General features: G+C 44.0%; 1 protein-coding gene across 2 annotated transcripts in view; it reads left to right on the top strand.

The window, feature by feature from the left end:
- The window catches only part of LOC311136775 (inositol 1,4,5-trisphosphate-gated calcium channel ITPR2-like), a 124,085-nt gene that overhangs the window by 20,567 nt on the left and 85,975 nt on the right, over positions 1-17,543 (top strand). The window contains exons 2-10 of one of the 2 annotated variants that reach the window (XM_084171046.1): positions 1,055-1,125; positions 5,351-5,469; positions 5,872-5,958; positions 6,732-6,890; positions 9,043-9,141; positions 12,608-12,691; positions 12,973-13,119; positions 13,542-13,637; positions 15,528-15,581. In XM_084171046.1, the coding sequence (XP_084027172.1) occupies positions 1,055-1,125; positions 5,351-5,469; positions 5,872-5,958; positions 6,732-6,890; positions 9,043-9,141; positions 12,608-12,691; positions 12,973-13,119; positions 13,542-13,637; positions 15,528-15,581 (916 nt within the window). The remainder of the gene's footprint in view (positions 1-1,054; positions 1,126-5,350; positions 5,470-5,871; positions 5,959-6,731; positions 6,891-9,042; positions 9,142-12,607; positions 12,692-12,972; positions 13,120-13,541; positions 13,638-15,527; positions 15,582-17,543) is intronic. The other variant, XM_084171047.1, reaches the window with a different exon arrangement.

Consider the following 17,543-nt stretch of genomic DNA (forward strand, 5'->3'; position numbering starts at 1 on the left):
ATTCTCTGCCAACAGAATCATGTTTAGTTGATCTTGTGGCTTCAAAGCCTGTGAGAATTTAGTAAAAACAGACACATAGCAGTGTGTTAGTTCAGTGTGGATGGACAGTATTTCATTGTGTAGTTCTACAGTCAAAGATAAGTTTTTCTAAATATGTTTTTATTGTAAATTGTCAGCAAAACAATTGCTGTGGGAGGCTGGTGGCATAGTCACATAGCAAATTTAGACATTGACTATAAAAGCCAGGCATGCGGTGTGGAACATCAACATGTAGGCCTTATCACCCACACACAGAAGCCACGAGCGTTTCCTGTGGCCGCACCAGCCTGTGCCCCACCATAGCATGTACACAATCCACTGTTTCCTTTTCAACTAGACCAGGGCCTGTATTCACGAAGAATCTTAGAGTATTAGCGCTGATCTATGATCAGTTTTGTCTTTTAGATCAGAATTAATATGATTACATGGAATAGGGGTCAACCTGATACTAGATCAGCACACATGCTCTAACGCTTTTTGAATACTGGCCCTGTTATCATTGTAGAACACAGTAACCATCTGCTGTTATAGTTACACAATAATGAAACCTGGCAATGCTCTGAATTCAACATGACATCCAATGAGGATGATCACATCTCATGCGATGCGTGCCGATTTCTTCCTTACATGCTACAGGTAACTGACAAAATAAAGGAAACACCAACATAGTGTCTTAATTTAATAAGGCGTTGGGCCACCACGAGCCGCCAGAACAGCTTCAATGCGCCTTGGCATAGATTCTACTAAGTGTCTGGAACTCTATTGGAGGGATGCGACGCCATTCTTCCACGAGATATTCCATCATTTGGTGTTTTGGCGCCGCTCCAGAATCTCCCATAAGTGTTCAATTGGGTTGAGATCTGGTGGCTGAAATGGCCATGGCATATCGTGAAACATCAGCAAGTTGAGCAGTCTTCGTCACTGAAGCTCCTGCCAAATGTGCCCCAACAATCAACCTCTTTCAAAAAAACTGAAATGGTGTGTGTGATGTAGGATGTTTTTGTGTTCTTCCCAGGCTTGTTGATGACAGGTGTGTGGTGCAGCCGGACGCAGGAGACCTGGCCATTCCGCCCAAAAAGTTCAGAGGTGAGTGGGAGGAGTCAATGACTAGCTGGCCAACCACAGAGTCCTGAGTCCTTACTAATATAGTTGTATTTGAATGAATTAACTCACAGCTTTTCTGCCAAGTTAGCAGTGAGGGGCAGTCTAGTAGTGCAGCATGCCATGGTTACTGCAGTCCACACACACACACACACAAACACCCTCCCAAGGCTGAGCAGGCCACTATAGCTCCATGTTGTTTTAACAGTGTGGTTTACAGGATGAGGTTTAAGTGTTTAACTGACTTTACAGAATCCCATTGAGTAAACAGCCATTAACCACAAACATGGTATATACCCCCACCCAGTCACACAGACTCAAGTGACAGTTAAAGTGACACATTGCCAACATGTAAAGTGTTGGTCCCATGTTTTATGAGCTGATATAAAATATCCCAGAATTTTTAAATCGCTTATTTCTCAAAAATGTTGTGGACAAATTTGTTAACATCCCTGTTAGTGAGCATTTATTTTTTTGCCAAGATAATCCATCCACCTGACAGGTGTGGCATATCAAGAAGCTGATTAAACAGCATGATCATTCCACAGGTGCACCTTGTGCTGGGGACAATAAAAGGCCACTCTAAAATGTGCAGGATCTTTTTTGTTGTTGTTGTTGTTATTTTAGCATTTTAGGATCTTCTGAGAACAGCCACCCGGACAGCTGATGAAACTGTGGGTTTGCACAACCGAAGAAGTTCTGCACAAACTGTCAGAAACAGTCACAGGGAAGCTCATCTGTGTTGTCGTCGTCCTCACCAGGGTCTTGACCTGACCGCAGTTCGGCGGCGTAACCGACTTCAATGGGCAAATGCTCACCTTCAATGGCCACTGGCATGCTGGAGAAGTGTGCTCTTCACAGATGAACCCCGGTTTCAACTGTACTGGGCAGATGGCGTCGTGTGGGCGAGCAGTTTGCTGATGTCAACGTTGTGAACAGAGTGCCCCATGGTGGCGATGGGGTTATGGTATGGGCAGGCATAAGCTACGGACAACAAAGACAATTGCATTTTAGTGATGGCAATTTGAATGCACAGAGATAACGTGACGAGATCCTGAGGCCCATTATCGTGCCATTCATTCGCAGTCATCACCTCATGTTTCAGCATGATAATGCACGGCCCCATGTCGCAAGGATCTGTACACAATTCCTGGAAACTGAAAAAGTCCCAGTTCGTCCATGGCATGAATACTCACCAGACATGTCACCCATTGAGCATGTTTGGGATGCTCTGTATGTTAGGGATGCTCTGGATCACGGAGCTGGTGGATGTTAGAGACATTGCACTCCTCCACCTTCCGTTTGAGGATGCCCCACAGATGCTCAATAGGGTTTAGGTCTGGAGACATGCTTGGCCAGTCCATCACCTTTACCCTCAGCTTTCTTAGCAAGGCAGTGGTCGTCTTGGAGGTGTGTTTGGGGTCGTTATCATGTTGGAATACTGCCCTGCGGCCCAGTCGCCGAAGGGAGGGGATCATGCTCTGCTTCAGTATGTCACAGTACATGTTGGCATTCATGGTTCCCTCGATGAACTGTAGCTCCCCAGTGCCGGCAGCACTCATGCAGCCCCAGACCGTGACACTCCCACCACCACGCTTGACTGTAGGCAAGACACACTTGTCTTTGTACTCCTCACCTGGTTGCCGCCACACACACTTGACACCATCTGAACCAAATAAGTTTATCTTGGTCTCATCAGACCACAGGTCATGGTTTCAGTAATCCATGTCCTTAGTCTGCTTGTCTTCAGCAAACTGTTTGCGGGCTTTCTTGTGCGTCATCTTTAGAAGAGGCTTCCTTCTGGGACAACAGCTATGCAGACCAATTTGATGCAGTGTGCGGCGTATGGTCTGAGCACTGACAGGCTGACCCCCCCACCCCTTCAACCTCTGCAGCAATGCTGGCAGCACTCATACGTCTATTTCCCAAAGACAACCTCTTGATATGACGCTGAGCACGTGCACTCAACTTCTTTGGTCGACCATGGCGAGGCCTGTTCTGAGTGGAACCTGTCCTGTTAAACCGCTGTATGGTCTTGGCCACTGTGCTGCAGCTCAGTTTCAGGGTCTTGGCAATCTTCTTATAGCCCAGGCCATCTTTATGTAGAGCAACAATTCTTTTTTTCAGATCCTCAGAGAGTTCTTTGCCATGCGGTGCCATGTTGAACTTCCAGTGACCAGTATGAGGGAGTGTGAGAGCGATGACACCAAATTTAACACACCTGCTCCCCATTCACACCTGAGACCTTGTAACACTAACGAGTCACATGACACTGAGGAGGGAAAATGGCTAATTGGGCCCAATTTGGACATTTTCACTTAGGGGTGTACTCACTTTTGTTGCCAGCGATTTAGACATTAATGGCTGTGTTGAGTTATTTTGAGGGGACAGCAAATTTACACTGTTATACAAGCTGTACACTCACTACTTTACATTGTAGCAAAGTGTCATTTCTTCAGTGTTGTCACATGAAAAGATGTACTCAAATATTTACAAAAATGTGAGGGGTGTACTCACTTTTGTGAGATACTGTATGTATCTGTGACCAACAGATGCATATCTGTATTCCCAGTCATGTGAAGTCCATAGATTAGGGCTTAATGAATTTATTTCACTTGACTGATTTCCTTATATGAACTGCAACTCAGTAAAATCTTTGAAATTGTTTCATGTTGCATTTTTATATTTTTGTTCAGTGTAGTATGTTTGTCTGTGTGATTCATGTGTACAGTTGAAGTCGGAAGTTTACATACACTTCGGTTGGAGTCATTAAAACTTGTTTTTCAACCACTCCACAAATTTCTTGTTAACAAACTATAGTTTTGGCAAGTCGGTTAGGACATCTACTTTGTGCATGACACAAGTAATGTTTCCAACAATTGTTTACAGACAGATTATTTGACTTATAATTCACTGTATCACAATTCCAGTGGGTCAGAAGTTTATATACACTAAGTTGACTGTGCCTTTAAACAAAAAACTATCCGCAACTATAAACACCATGGGACCACGCAGCCGTCATACCGCTCAGGAAGGAAACGCATTCTGTCTCCTAGAGATTAACGTACTTTGGTGCGAAAAGTGCAAATCAATCCCAGAACAACAACAAAGGACCTTGTGAAGATGCTGGAGGAAACAGGTACAAAAGTATCTACAGTAAAACGAGTCCTATATCAACATAACCTGAAAGACCGCTCAGCTAGAAAGAAGCCACTGCTCCAAAACCGCCATAAAAAAGCCAGAGTACGGTTTGCAATTGCACATGGGGACAAAGATCGTACTTTTTGGAGAAATGTCCTCTGGTCTGATGAAACAAAAATATAACTGTTTGGCCATAATGACCATCGTTATGTTTGGAGGAAAAAGGGGGTGGCTTGCAAGCCGGAGAACACCATCCCAACCGTGAAGCACGGGGGTGGCATCATCATGCTGTGGGGGTGCTTTGCTGCAGGAGGGACTGGTGCACTTCACAAAATAGATGGCATCATGAGGAAGGAAAATTATGTGGATATATTGAAGCAACATCTCAAGACATCAGTCAGGAAGTTAAAGCTTGGTTGCAAATGGGTTTTCCAAATGGACAATTACCCCAAGCATACTTCCAAAGTTGTGACAAAATGGCTTAACCACAACAAAGTCAAGGTATTGGAGTAGCCATCACAAAGCCCTGACCTCAATCCTATAGAACATTTTGTGGGCAGAACTGAAAAAGCGTGTGCGAGTAAGGAGGCCTACAAACCGGACTCAGTTACACCAGCTCTGTCAGGAGGAATGGGCCAAAATTCACCCAACTTTATGTGGGAAGCTTGTGGAAGGCTACCGGAAACGTTTGACCCAAGTTAAACAATTTTAAAGGCAATGCTTCCAAATACTAATTGAGTGTATGTAAACTTCTGACCCACTGGGAATGTGATGAAAGAAATAAAAGCTGAAATAAATAATTATCTCTACCATTATTCTGACATTTCACATTCTTAAAATAAAGTGGTGTTCCTAACTGACCTAAGACAGGGAATTTTTACTAGGATTAAATGTCAGGAATTGTGAAAAACAGAGTTGCAATGTATTTGGCTAAGGTGTATGTAAACTTCCGACTTCAACTGTATGTATTCCTCACTCTCGCTCACTCACCTCCCTTCCTGTTTCTATTTCTTGATCTTTCTTTGTCTTTTTCTCCCCTATCCATCTCTCTTTTCCTCTCTCTCTCCAGACTGCCTGTTCAAGGTATGTCCGATGAACAGGTACTCAGCTCAGAAGCAGTTCTGGAAGGCCAAACAGGGCAAACAAGGCAACAATGACACAGAAGGAGACCTATTCAAGAAGTTACAGGTATGACCTTTCTCCAAGTCCTAGTGTAATTCATTCACGGTCCTGGGCACGACACCCACAGGGTGTGCAGGATTTCGATCCATCCTAGTACTAACACAATTGATTCACCTAATCAAGGGCTTGATCATTATTATAGTTGATTGGTCTAATCAAGTATGTTAGTAGTGGGCTAGAACAAAAGTCTGCACACCCTGTGGGTCCCAAGGACCTGGATTGAAAAGCACTGCTTTAAGGCAAACAGGATCAGTTTGAGCAAGGCGAGGCACAGATTCGCTGATCTTGATCACATAATAAGTAGTAATTTGGGATGCAACGTGATGCAACGTGATTTGTAGATCGGTGATTCTGTGCAATCTGACTACAATGTAGTTAGCCTCAAGCATGTTTGTCTTCATTTCCCAGCATGCAGCAGAACTGGAACAGAAGCAAAATGACACAGAGAATAAGAAGCTGCTGGGAGAGGTGGTCAAGTACAGTAATGTCATCCAGGTAACGGCCAACTACAGCCAACTCCCCTTTCTTATCAGAGACGATCTCTCTGTTTGCTTTGTGCCCGTAACCTTGTGTATGTTTTCACTTGGTCACCAAAAGGCTGCCTTTCTGTCTGTAGTCTGGCCTGTAGAGCCTCACATTGCCAATGAGGTGATTTGACAGACTACATTTTGAATGGCACATAGTAAATTAAGCTTGTATCATTTCCAATTTTCAGTTAACTGCAGGTTTGTTCCATGTGGTTTCATGAGGCTTGTGGCCTCTAACTCTGCTTAAAACCGTCGTATTGAAGGATTTCAAAGGAATTGGTTTGGTCAGTTCCAGTCTCGCCACATGATTTGGCTGTTAAAAGATAAGGCTTTTTCATTTAGTGCTCTGTGTGCTTCTTTAAAGCTAAAGTCAATTTGAATGATCTATCCAGAAAAGGGACTCTTTTATATGATGAGAATAGAATTTGGGTAATGTTCTGATCCCTAATACCAAGCAGAAACTAAATTAAAAGGCTTTTGAAGTCAATTCCAAATAAAGTATAGACAAATTCTGAGCTCATAACAAATTGGTTTGATGATTGAATAAATTAGCCCTACATTACTTCACTTTAATAAAGAAACCAAATTCTAACGGTAACTGTTTCTTAGCAATAAATACATGTGATTGGTAAATATTAGAGTTAGGTGTTGGGGTGGGATTTGAACCAGGGACCTTGTGTATGACCTTGTGTTGTGAATGATGTGTCCTAGTGAATTGGCTCCATTTTATTTTCACCTCAGCTTCTGCATATAAAAAGTAACAAGTACCTGACAGTGAACAAGCGTCTGCCGGCGCTGCTGGAGAAGAACGCCATGCGTGTGTCTCTGGACCCAGCCGGCAATGAGGGCTCCTGGTTCTACATCCAGCCCTTCTGGAAGCTCCGCAGCGAGGGCGATAATGTAGGTACCTTTAGTGCTGATCTTGGATCTGTGTAGCTCAGTTGGTAGAGCATGGCGCTTGCAACGCCAGGGTTGTGGGTTCGATTTCCACGGGGGACCAGTATGAAAAATGTATGCACTCACTAACTGTAAGTCACTCTGGATAAGAGCGTCTGCTAAATGACTAAAATGTAAATGTAAGTCCTCCCTGTCTATATAATCTTAATCATTGTGATCTGAAAAGCAAAACATGATCCTAGATCAGCGCTCTTACTCTGAGACTCTTTATGAAAAGGAGCTTGACCTAACTGTAACTACAGGCCACTGCTTTGAAGATGCCCTATAACTAGGGCCAGGAGTTTTTCCCGAACAAAAACTCCTAGCCCTACTTACCATAGATATGTTATGGCATACCAAACCTCATAATGAACCTCAGTATTGTTGAGATGTTTAAGTTGTGAGAGGATGTTTTTTTCTTTAAGGACTGTCTTAATATTGCAAATGTCCTGTTTTAATTACATTGGTATTATGTCCATGTCAAGGTAATGTCTTCATCCTGCTGAAATAACTCGACTGGTTGTCTCCTTTCCTTTGCTTTAGCATCCTATGGTGGAAGGTATTCTTCTTGTTTGAAGTGCATGGTGTGTGTGTGTTTAGGCCATGAGCATTGCTGTGAAAGCATGGTAGCACTAGCCTTGTATGAGCATTGCTGTGAAAGCATGGTAGCACTAGCCTTGTATGAGCATTGCTGTGAAAGCATGGTAGCACTAGCCTTGTATGAGCATTGCTGTGAAAGCATGGTAGCACTAGCCTTGTATGAGCATTGCTGTGAAAGCATGGTAGCACTAGCCTTGTATGAGCATTGCTGTGAAAGCATGGTAGCACTAGCCTTGTATGAGCATTGCTGTGAAAGCATGGTAGCACTAGTCTTGTATGAGCATTGCTGTGAAAGCATGGTAGCACTAGCCTTGTATGAGCATTGCTGTGAAAGCATGGTAGCACTAGCCTTGTATGAGCATTGCTGTGAAAGCATGGTAGCACTAGCCTTGTATGAGCATTGCTGTGAAAGCATGGTAGCACTAGCCTTGTATGAGCATTGCTGTGAAAGCATGGTAGCACTAGCCTTGTATGAGCATTGCTGTGAAAGCATGGTAGCACTAGCCTTGTATGAGCATTGCTGTGAAAGCATGGTAGCACTAGCCTTGTATGAGCATTGCTGTGAAAGCATGGTAGCACTAGCCTTGTATGAGCATTGCTGTGAAAGCATGGTAGCACTAGCCTTGTATGAGCATTGCTGTGAAAGCATGGTAGCACTAGCCTTGTATGAGCATTGCTGTGAAAGCATGGTAGCACTAGCCTTGTATGAGCATTGCTGTGAAAGCATGGTAGCACTAGCCTTGTATGAGCATTGCTGTGAAAGCATGGTAGCACTAGCCTTGTATGAGCATTGCTGTGAAAGCATGGTAGCACTAGCCTTGTATGAGCATTGCTGTGAAAGCATGGTAGCACTAGCCTTGTATGAGCATTGAAAAACTGAAGTACGTGTTGGCATTTCCACTACTCTTCTACAATTTGCAATTTTTTCCCTTAACTCTTATTGACTAACAAGATCTGGGAGATTTAGATTACAGCAATGATATAGATTCTTAGTTATTGTATTGGAATTGCCTGCATTTAAGTGAAACTCTTCTCTTGTCATTTTGTTGAGTCTATTTACAGTCTGTTTATTATGATATGTATGTGGTTTGAATGTAGAGTAGAGTTTGAATGTAGATGTTTGAGACTATGGTGCATACAGTACACTGCATTCAGCAATTCCCGCTACTAAAACACATTACTGTATAAATGAATGTCAATGCGCTGTGTACACCCCACAGGCTACACTTCCTTCATTGTACCATGGTTTGTGCTCATCTGCTATTTAGAACGGCACACAGAAAAAGCCCATCTCCTTGGCTTGCATTGTTGTGGGGAATGCTTATCCCTAGATAGATGGTACACTTTGCATGGGACAGGGTGTGACTGTGGACCTTTGCTGTTTGACGTGTGTCAGATCCTCTCATTCCTCTGTGCTGTGATTTGCCTCATTTATATGTGTGTTATATTTTATTCTACTTTACTCTATTTGTAATAATGTGTATGCTAGTGTCTGACCTGTGTGGTTGGTCCCTAGGTGGTGGTGGGGGACAAGGTGGTCCTGATGCCTGTGAACGCAGGGCAGCCTCTCCATGCCAGCAACATTGAGCTGTTAGACAACCCCGGCTGCAAGGAGGTAAGATCCATTGAACTGTTTGATTAGAGCTATAGTACTGATTGACTATGTAAAAATATACTGGATACTATGCATGGCAAAACGGTGCAGAAGGATGACGGCTATGTTATCTGTCCCAGCATGCAATCTCCAACAATTCCTGCATTGTTGTGTTTTTGAAGACTCCAAAAAAAGCTGCTGGTCAGCAGGTTTGTCTTCTAAGCGTGTATGATGAGATGCGAGTTGCAGAATTTCGAATCCAGGCGGCAATTCGAATCTAGGCATGTTTTTGTTTAGGCGTGTCTTTGTTTTCTAACCTTATCCTAACCTTAACTACTTGCTAGTATACCTAAACTTACCCTAACCCCCAACCCTTACCTTAACCACTCGCTAGCATGCCTTAATAATAACCTTACCCTAACGTCTAACCCTAACCACTTGCTAAATCAACTGTATCATAACATGCGTTTGGAAACCTGCCTGGTTTTTGGTATTAAGAACGTTAAGTCTAGTGGTAGCGCTGCAGACAACAGTCCACACATACCCGCTGGTAACGGGGTTACGAATGCCACCTCTGCCCCTACTCTGTCTCTCCCTCTACCTTCCGACTATCACGGTCCATAAAAAGACCCTTCCTGGTTGCAGAACTGGCAAAGTTGCAGGTATGGGAAACCTGCTGACCAGCAGCTACACTACATGACAAAGTATGTACAGTCGTGGTCAAAAGTTTTGAGAATTTTCACAAAGTCTGCTGCCTCAGTTTTGATGATGGCAATATGCATATACTCCAGAATGTCATGAAGAGTGATCAGATGAATTGCAATTAATTGCAAATCCCTCTTTGCCATGAAAATGAACTTAATCCCCCAAAAACGTTTCCACTGCATTTCAGCCCTGCCACAAAAGGACCAGCTGCCATCATGTCAGTGATTCTCTCGTTAACGCAAGGCTGGAGATCACTGTCATGCTGATTGAGTTAGAATAACAGACTGGTAGCTTTAAAAGGAGGGTAGTGCTTGAAATCATTGTTCTTCCTCTGTTAACCATGGTTACCTGCAAGGAAACACATGCCGTCATCATTGCTTTGCACAAAAAGGGCTTCACAGGCAAGGATATTGCTGCTAGTAAGATTGCATCTAAATCAACCATTTATCGGATCATCAAGAACTTCAAGGAGAGAGGTTCAATTGTTGTGAAGAAGGCATTAGGGTGCCCAAGAAAGTCCAGCAAGCGCCAGGACCGTCTCCTAAAGTTGATTCAGCTGCGGGATCGGGGCACCACCAGTGCAGAGCTTGCTCAGGAATGGCAGCAGGCAGGTATGAGTGCATCTGCACGCACAGTGAGGCGCCGACTTGGTCTGGTGTCAAGAAGGGCAGCGAGGAAGCCACTTCTCTCCAGGAAAAACATCAGGGACAGACTGATATTCTGCAAAAGGTACAGGGATTGGACTGCTGAGGACTGGGGTAAAGTCATTTTCTCTGATGAATCCCCTTTCCGTTTGTTTGGGGCATCCGTAAAACACCTGGTCCGGAGAAGACAAGGTGAGCGCTACCATCAGTCCTGTGTCATGCCAACAGTAAAGCATCCTGAGACCATTCATTTGTGGGGTTGCTTATCAGCCAAGGGAGTGGGCTCACTCACAATGTTTCCTAAGAACACAGCCATGAATAAAGAATGGTACCAACACATCCTCCGAGAGCAACTTCTCCCAACCATCCAAGAACAGTTTGGTGACGACCAATGCCTTTTCCAGCATGATGGAGCACCTTGCCATAAGGCAAAAGTGATAACTAAGTGGCTCGGAAAACAAAACATCGATATTTTGGGTCCATGGCCAGGAAACTCCCCAGGCCTTAATCCCATTGAGAACTTGTGGTCAATCCTCAAGAGGCGGGTGGACAAACAAAAACCCACAAATTCGGACAAACTCCAAGCATTGATTATGCAAGAATGGGCTGCCATCAGTCAGGATGTGGCCCAGAAGTTAATTGACAGCATGCCAGGGCGGATTGCAGAGGTCTTGAAAAAGAATGGTCAACACTGTAAATATTGACTCTTTGCATAAACTTAGTCTTAGTCAGTAAAAGCCTTTGACACTTATGGAATGCTTGTAATTATACTTCAGTATACCATAGTAACATCTGACAAAAATATCTCATAACACTGAAGCAGCAAACTTTGTGAAGACCAATACTTGTGTCATTCTCAAAACTTTTGACCACGACTGTAGATACCTGCTCGTAGAACATCTCATTCGAAAAAATCATGGTCATTAGTATGGAGTGGGTCCCCCCTTTTGCTGCTATAACAGCCTCCACTCTTCTGCGAAGGCTTTCCACTAGATGTTGGAACATTGCTGCGGGGACTTGCTTCCATTCAGCCACGCGCATTAGTGAGGTCGGGCACTGATGTTGGGGGATTAGGCCTGGCTCGCAGTCGGCGTTCCAATTCATCCCAAAGGTGTTCGATGGGGTTGAGGTCAGGGCTCTGTGCAGGCCAGTCAAGATCTTCCACATCGATTTTTGACAAACCATTTCTGTATGGACCTCGCTTTGTGCACTGGGGCATTGTCATGCTGAAACAGGAAATGGCCTTCCCCAAACTGTTGCCACAAAGTTGGAAGCACAGAATTATCTAGAATGTCATTGTATGTTGTAGTGTTAAGATTTCTCTTCACTGGAACTAAGTGGCCTAGACCGAACCATGAAAAACAGCCCCAGACCATTATTCCTCCTCCACCAAACTTTACAGTTGGTAGGTAGCGTTCTCCTGTCATCTGCCAAACCCAGAGTCGTCCGTCAGATTGCCAGATGGTGAAGCGTGATTCATCACTCCAGAGAACGCGTTTCCAATGGTAGCGAGCTTTACACCACTACAGCCGACGCATGGCATTGCGCATGGTGATCTTAGGCTTGTGTGCGGCTGCTCGGCCATGGAAACACATTTCATGAAGCTCCCGACAAACAGCTTTTGTGCTGATATTGCTTCCAGAGGCAGTTTGGAACTCGGTAGTGAGTGTTGCAACTGAGGACAGACGGTTTTTACGCTCTACGCACTTCAGCACTCGGTTGTCCCGTTCTGTGAGCTTGTGTGGCCTACCACTTTGCGGCTGAGCCGTTGTTGCTCCTAGACGTTTCCACTTCACAATAACAGCACTTACATTTGACCGGAGCAGCTCTAGCAGGGCAGAAATTTGACGAACTGACTTCTTGGAAAGGTGGCATCCTATGACGGTGCCACGTTGAAAATCACAGAGCTCTTCGGTAAGGCCATTCTACTGCCAATGTTTTTCTATGGAGATTGCATGGCTGTGTACTCGATTTTATACACCTGTCAGCAAGGGGTGTGGCTGAAATAGCCAAATCCACTAATTTGAAGGTGTGTCCACATACTTTTGTGTGTATAGTGTATCTGAGGCTCTGCAAAGATGTGTGTAGTCATGACAGTCTGTGGGTCTTCCCTGCTCCTCTCCTTGGTTGAACTGTAGGTGAACGCTGTGAACTGCAACACCAGCTGGAAGGTCACTCTGTTCATGAAGTTCAGTGACTACAGAGAGGACGTCCTCAAAGGAGTGAGTGTTCTTTTTCATCTTACCTAAATGCTTCCCATCACTGCCTACCTTTTTATGCAGAGGGTTGTACAGTATACACAGTGTGTTGATTGGTGCTCTCTGCTTGCACACCCACATTTAGGCAACAAATGTTTGATTTACAAATAGTTATAGCATCATTATACCATTTTTGCTCAGTTTATAAGAGCTCACTCAAATAATGTGTTCATTTAATCTAAGTGTTTCTTTTCAGTTCCTTAGCCCAAACAGCTAAACCATGCTGTCGTCTCTCTCTTGGTCAGGGTGATGTGGTGCGTCTGTTCCACGCCGAGCAGGAGAAGTTCCTGACATGTGACGAGTACAGGAATCAGCAGCACATCTTCCTCAGGACTACCCTGCGACAGTCTGCTACCTCCGCCACCAGTTCCAAAGCACTCTGGGAAATAGAGGTACCTGCACAATGATTGCGTCCCATTTCTCCCAAAGTGCACTCCTCCCCACACATGTATTAGTGTGGGTTAGAGGGAGTTTCCACCATATTTCTTACAGCATTCCTTTTCCATTAAATCAACAAAGACAATTGAACAAGTGCATACTTAGGACATAAAATTGAGACAGAGCGAGAAGTACTTTGTCTGCTCTGAATTTAGCTCTTGATATGGTAGGACGAGTAGAAACACCTATTTTGAATAGGCAGTATCACAGAGGGAGATTTAAACGAGTGTCTTCCTCTTGAACAAATACATGAAATCATACATCGTAGTGTTATGAATTGGCTGACTAGTGATGTCCGTTATCGGCCATTGTGAGTGGTTTTGTGGGAGCTTTCTGGTATGATTATTGTGTTTTTAAATGTGTTTCTCCATTGTAGGTTGTGCACTACGACCCCTGCAGAGGGGGTGCCGGCCAGTGGAACAGCCTGTTTCGCTTCAAACACCTGGCCACTGGGAACTACCTGGCAGCAGAGGTAGGCTGTTAATTTCTCTTCGCTCGCTCGCTCACTCGCACACACAGGCTTAGGCGGTATCCAGATTGTCACCTTCATGCCGACCTTGTGCCATCCTGGATATTCGGTAATACCGGCACTGAACACAAGGGTCGCTGTTTTTCAAACCCCACTGAGCCACTGTAATCCGAAGGTTAGCAATGCTAACAAGTACATGTCAAATCCCATAGAGAATGCTCATGAGCGCATTGCGAATTTTCTTATACAGTCTGACCTGAACTATTTGCAGGACAGACATCCCAGCTCATAAAGTTATACAATTAACTCAAAAATGCTACTCACAGTTTGCTGCACGCACAAAACAAATATTAGACAGCAAGGCTCTTGATCCAGGAGGGGATTCTCTGCTGTTACCAAGCAAAGTTTGATTTTGGAAGAAGCTAACCATTTGGATAGATGGCTAACTAGCTACTAAATTAGCAAGCTAAATGCGCAACTGCAGAGCTTTTAGCACATTTTAGACTGTTAACTTAATAGTTCTAAGAGATCCAGCTGGCAAACATTTAGTTGTGAATTCCATACTGTAACTAGATCACCTGACTCGTGCTGCACAACACTGAGTGACTCACAAGGCTCCGGTCTCTCGTCGCTGTGTGCTTGTAAACAAACACCATGTGACTGGGGACTGACTACCTGTAAGCTTCAGAATGAAAAATTATGTGACAAGTGAAATGAAGAACGCAATGTTCTTTATCTCCTAATGTATTGCACAAGTTGATGGCAGGTATTTCATTTAAAAGTAGCTACAAATATTGAAATGTATTAAAAAAACTTTAAAGAAATAGATTTGACGGTATTGAAAAACCATCCCATGGCTATTTCCAAATACCCCGGTATAAGGTATACTTCCTACGTAAAGACTAACCATGAATTACTCATCAGTAATACAGGATGTTGTTCACGTACATTACTTTCCTATCACATGTACATTGCTTTCTTTATCACATCACATGATATTTGACAAAATACGTGGAATTATTCAAATGACCGACATTACCAACCCTTGTTCGATTTTTTTTCTGACTTGACTGATTGCCAGTGTATGGGTGTTTTCAACTCGGGTTAACATCCTGTCACTACTAGTTAATAATGCCTACCTTACATGGAACTGAGAGATGCCAATACACCACAATGGAGCACTCAGTCTCTGTACCGTCTCTGTACTGTCTCTTATGTCAGTCCTCGCAGTGGTCAGGCTGTGAGGGTGCTGATCTAGGATCAGGTCCTCCCTGTCAATATCATCTTATTCAATATGATCTGGTCCTCTGTAGCTCAGCTGGTAGAGCACAGCGCTTGTAACACCAAGGTAGTGGGTTCAATCCCCGGGACCACCCATACACAAAACAATTATGCACGCATGACTGTAAGTCGCTTTGGATAAAAGCGTCTGCTAAATGGCTTATTATTATTATGATTATTATGATTATTATTATATTATCTGAAAGTTAACACTGATCAGCACTGAATACTGTTTGTACTTTGTGTGCTCTACTGATTACTCATGTATGGCATGAAAACTATAGTCAGAGTTGTGATTTGGCTAGGCCTCTAGCTACAGACTGTGTTTATGTACATTATACATCTGGGAGAAGGCTAGTAGTGAGAGGTGAGCAGATGTTGATGTTCCAGATGTGCTGTAGATGGCAGTGTTCCCATTGTTATGGCCCTCTCTCTGCAATGTCCTGTATTGTGTTGTACAGGTGCAGCACTGCAAGAAGAATTCCCCAAAGGGGATAAGAAAGTTGATCAAATCAGTCAACTTAATCACAATCAACAATATGTTCTTCTAGAATAGTTTCTCAGACAATGGTGTGCAGTGTGTGTGGGTCTGAGTTTCTTCTCTTCCTATAGATTAATCCTGATTTCCGGGATGAGAGTGTGGATTCTAAAACAGAGGTGAGTCAGGTCAGTGATACACTATTCATGTTTTCAGATTCCTGTCTGATGGACCTTAGTCTGGACCTCAGGTCCACTGATTTTAACATGGTATACTGTGCATTCGGAAAGTATTCAGACCCCTTGATTTCTTTGACATTTTGTTACGTTACAGCCTTATTCTAAAATTGATTAAATAAAACAACTTCCCCTCATTAATCTACACACAATACCCCATAATGACAAAGCGAAAACAGGTTTTTAGGAAATTTAGCAAATGTATAAAAAAATACCTTATTTACATATATTCAGACCCTTTGCTATGAGACTCGAAATTGAGCTTTGGTGCATCCTGTTTCCATTGATCATCCTTGAGATGTTTCTACAACTTGTTTGGAGTCCACCTGTGGTAAATTCAATTGATTGGACATGATTTGGAAAGACACTCACCTGTCTATATAAGGTCCCACAGTTGACAGTGCATGTCAGAGCAAAAACCAAGCCACATGATTGTGTCGAGGCACAGATCTGTGGAAGGGTACAAAAAAATGTCTGCAACATTGAAGGTCCCCAAGAACACAGTGGCCTCCATCATTCTTAAATGGAAGAAGCTTGGAACCTCCAAGACTCTTCATAGAGCTGGCCACCTGGCCAAACTGAGCAATCGGGGGAGAAGGGCCTTGGTCAGGGAGGTGACCAAGAACCCGATGGTCACTCTGACAGAGCTCCAGAGTTTCCAGAAGGACAACCATCTCTGCAGCACTCCACCAATCAGGCCTTTATAGTAGAGTGGCCAGACGGAAGCCACTCCTCCTGTAAAAGGCACATGTCAGCCCGCTTGGAGTTTGCCAAAAGGCATCTAAAGGACTCTCAGACCATGAGAAACAAGATTCTCTGGTCTGATGAAACCAAGATTAAACTCTTTGGCCTAAATGCCAAGTGTCACGTCTGGAGGAAACCAGGCACCGCTCATCACCTGGCCAATACCATCCCTACGGTGAAGCTTGGTGGTGGCAGCATCATGCTGTGGGGATGTTTTTCAGTAGCAGGGACTGGGAGACTATTCAGGATAGAGGGAAAGATGAACGGAGCAAAGCACAGAGAGATCCTTGATGATAACCTGCTCCAGACTGCTCAGGACCTCAGACTGGGGCGAAGGTTCACCTTCCAACAGGACAAAGACCCTAAGCACACAGCCAAGACAATGCAGCAGTGGCATTGGGACAAGTCTCTGAATGTCCTTGAGTGGCCCAGCCAGAGCCCGGACTTGAACCCGATCGAACATCTCTGGAGAGACCTGAAAATAGCTGTGCAGCGACGCTCCCAATCCAACCTGACAGAGCTTGAGAGGATCTGCAGAGAAGAATGGGAGAAACTCCTCAAATACAGGTGTGCCAAGCTTGTAGCGTCATAGCCAAGAAGACTCGAGGCTGTATTCGCTGCCAAAGGTGCTTCAACAAAGTACTGAGTAAAGGGTCTGAATAGCTGTTTTTGCTTAGTCATTACGGGGTATTGTGTTTAGATTGATCAGGAAAAAAAACACATTTAATCCAATTTAGAGTAAGGCTGTAACGTAACAAAATGTGGAAAAAGTGAAGGGGGGTCTATGAGTATTCTGCTATGTGTGATGTTTACTTAATGATAATGAAGGTCATTCAATAGATTGTTTAGAGCAGTTGAACAACGCATGACAACGGTCTCTCCTAGAAAATCAAATACAAACAGTACTGCATAAAGGGTAGATCAAAAGCTTATGGACCTGTGAATCCTCTACAAACAGTGTGTTACTGCTAAGAGAGCAACTCTGCGTGTGTGTGTTTCTCTGCAGTGGTAGAGGGAGTGTGCCTGTCAAACACTGGGCCTCCTGCCGGGGCACCTTGTTCTCTCACACCACCTCAAACTCCTATTACACAATCCTCTCTCACACTCACCAGCAAGAACATATGCTTCTGCTCACGTGCACTCTCTCTCTTTCTTCCTTTCTTCTCTCTC

Source organism: Coregonus lavaretus, assembly GCF_964263955.1.
Source record: "Coregonus lavaretus genome assembly, chromosome: 11".
In the NCBI taxonomy this organism is placed as follows: Eukaryota; Metazoa; Chordata; class Actinopteri; order Salmoniformes; family Salmonidae; genus Coregonus; species Coregonus lavaretus.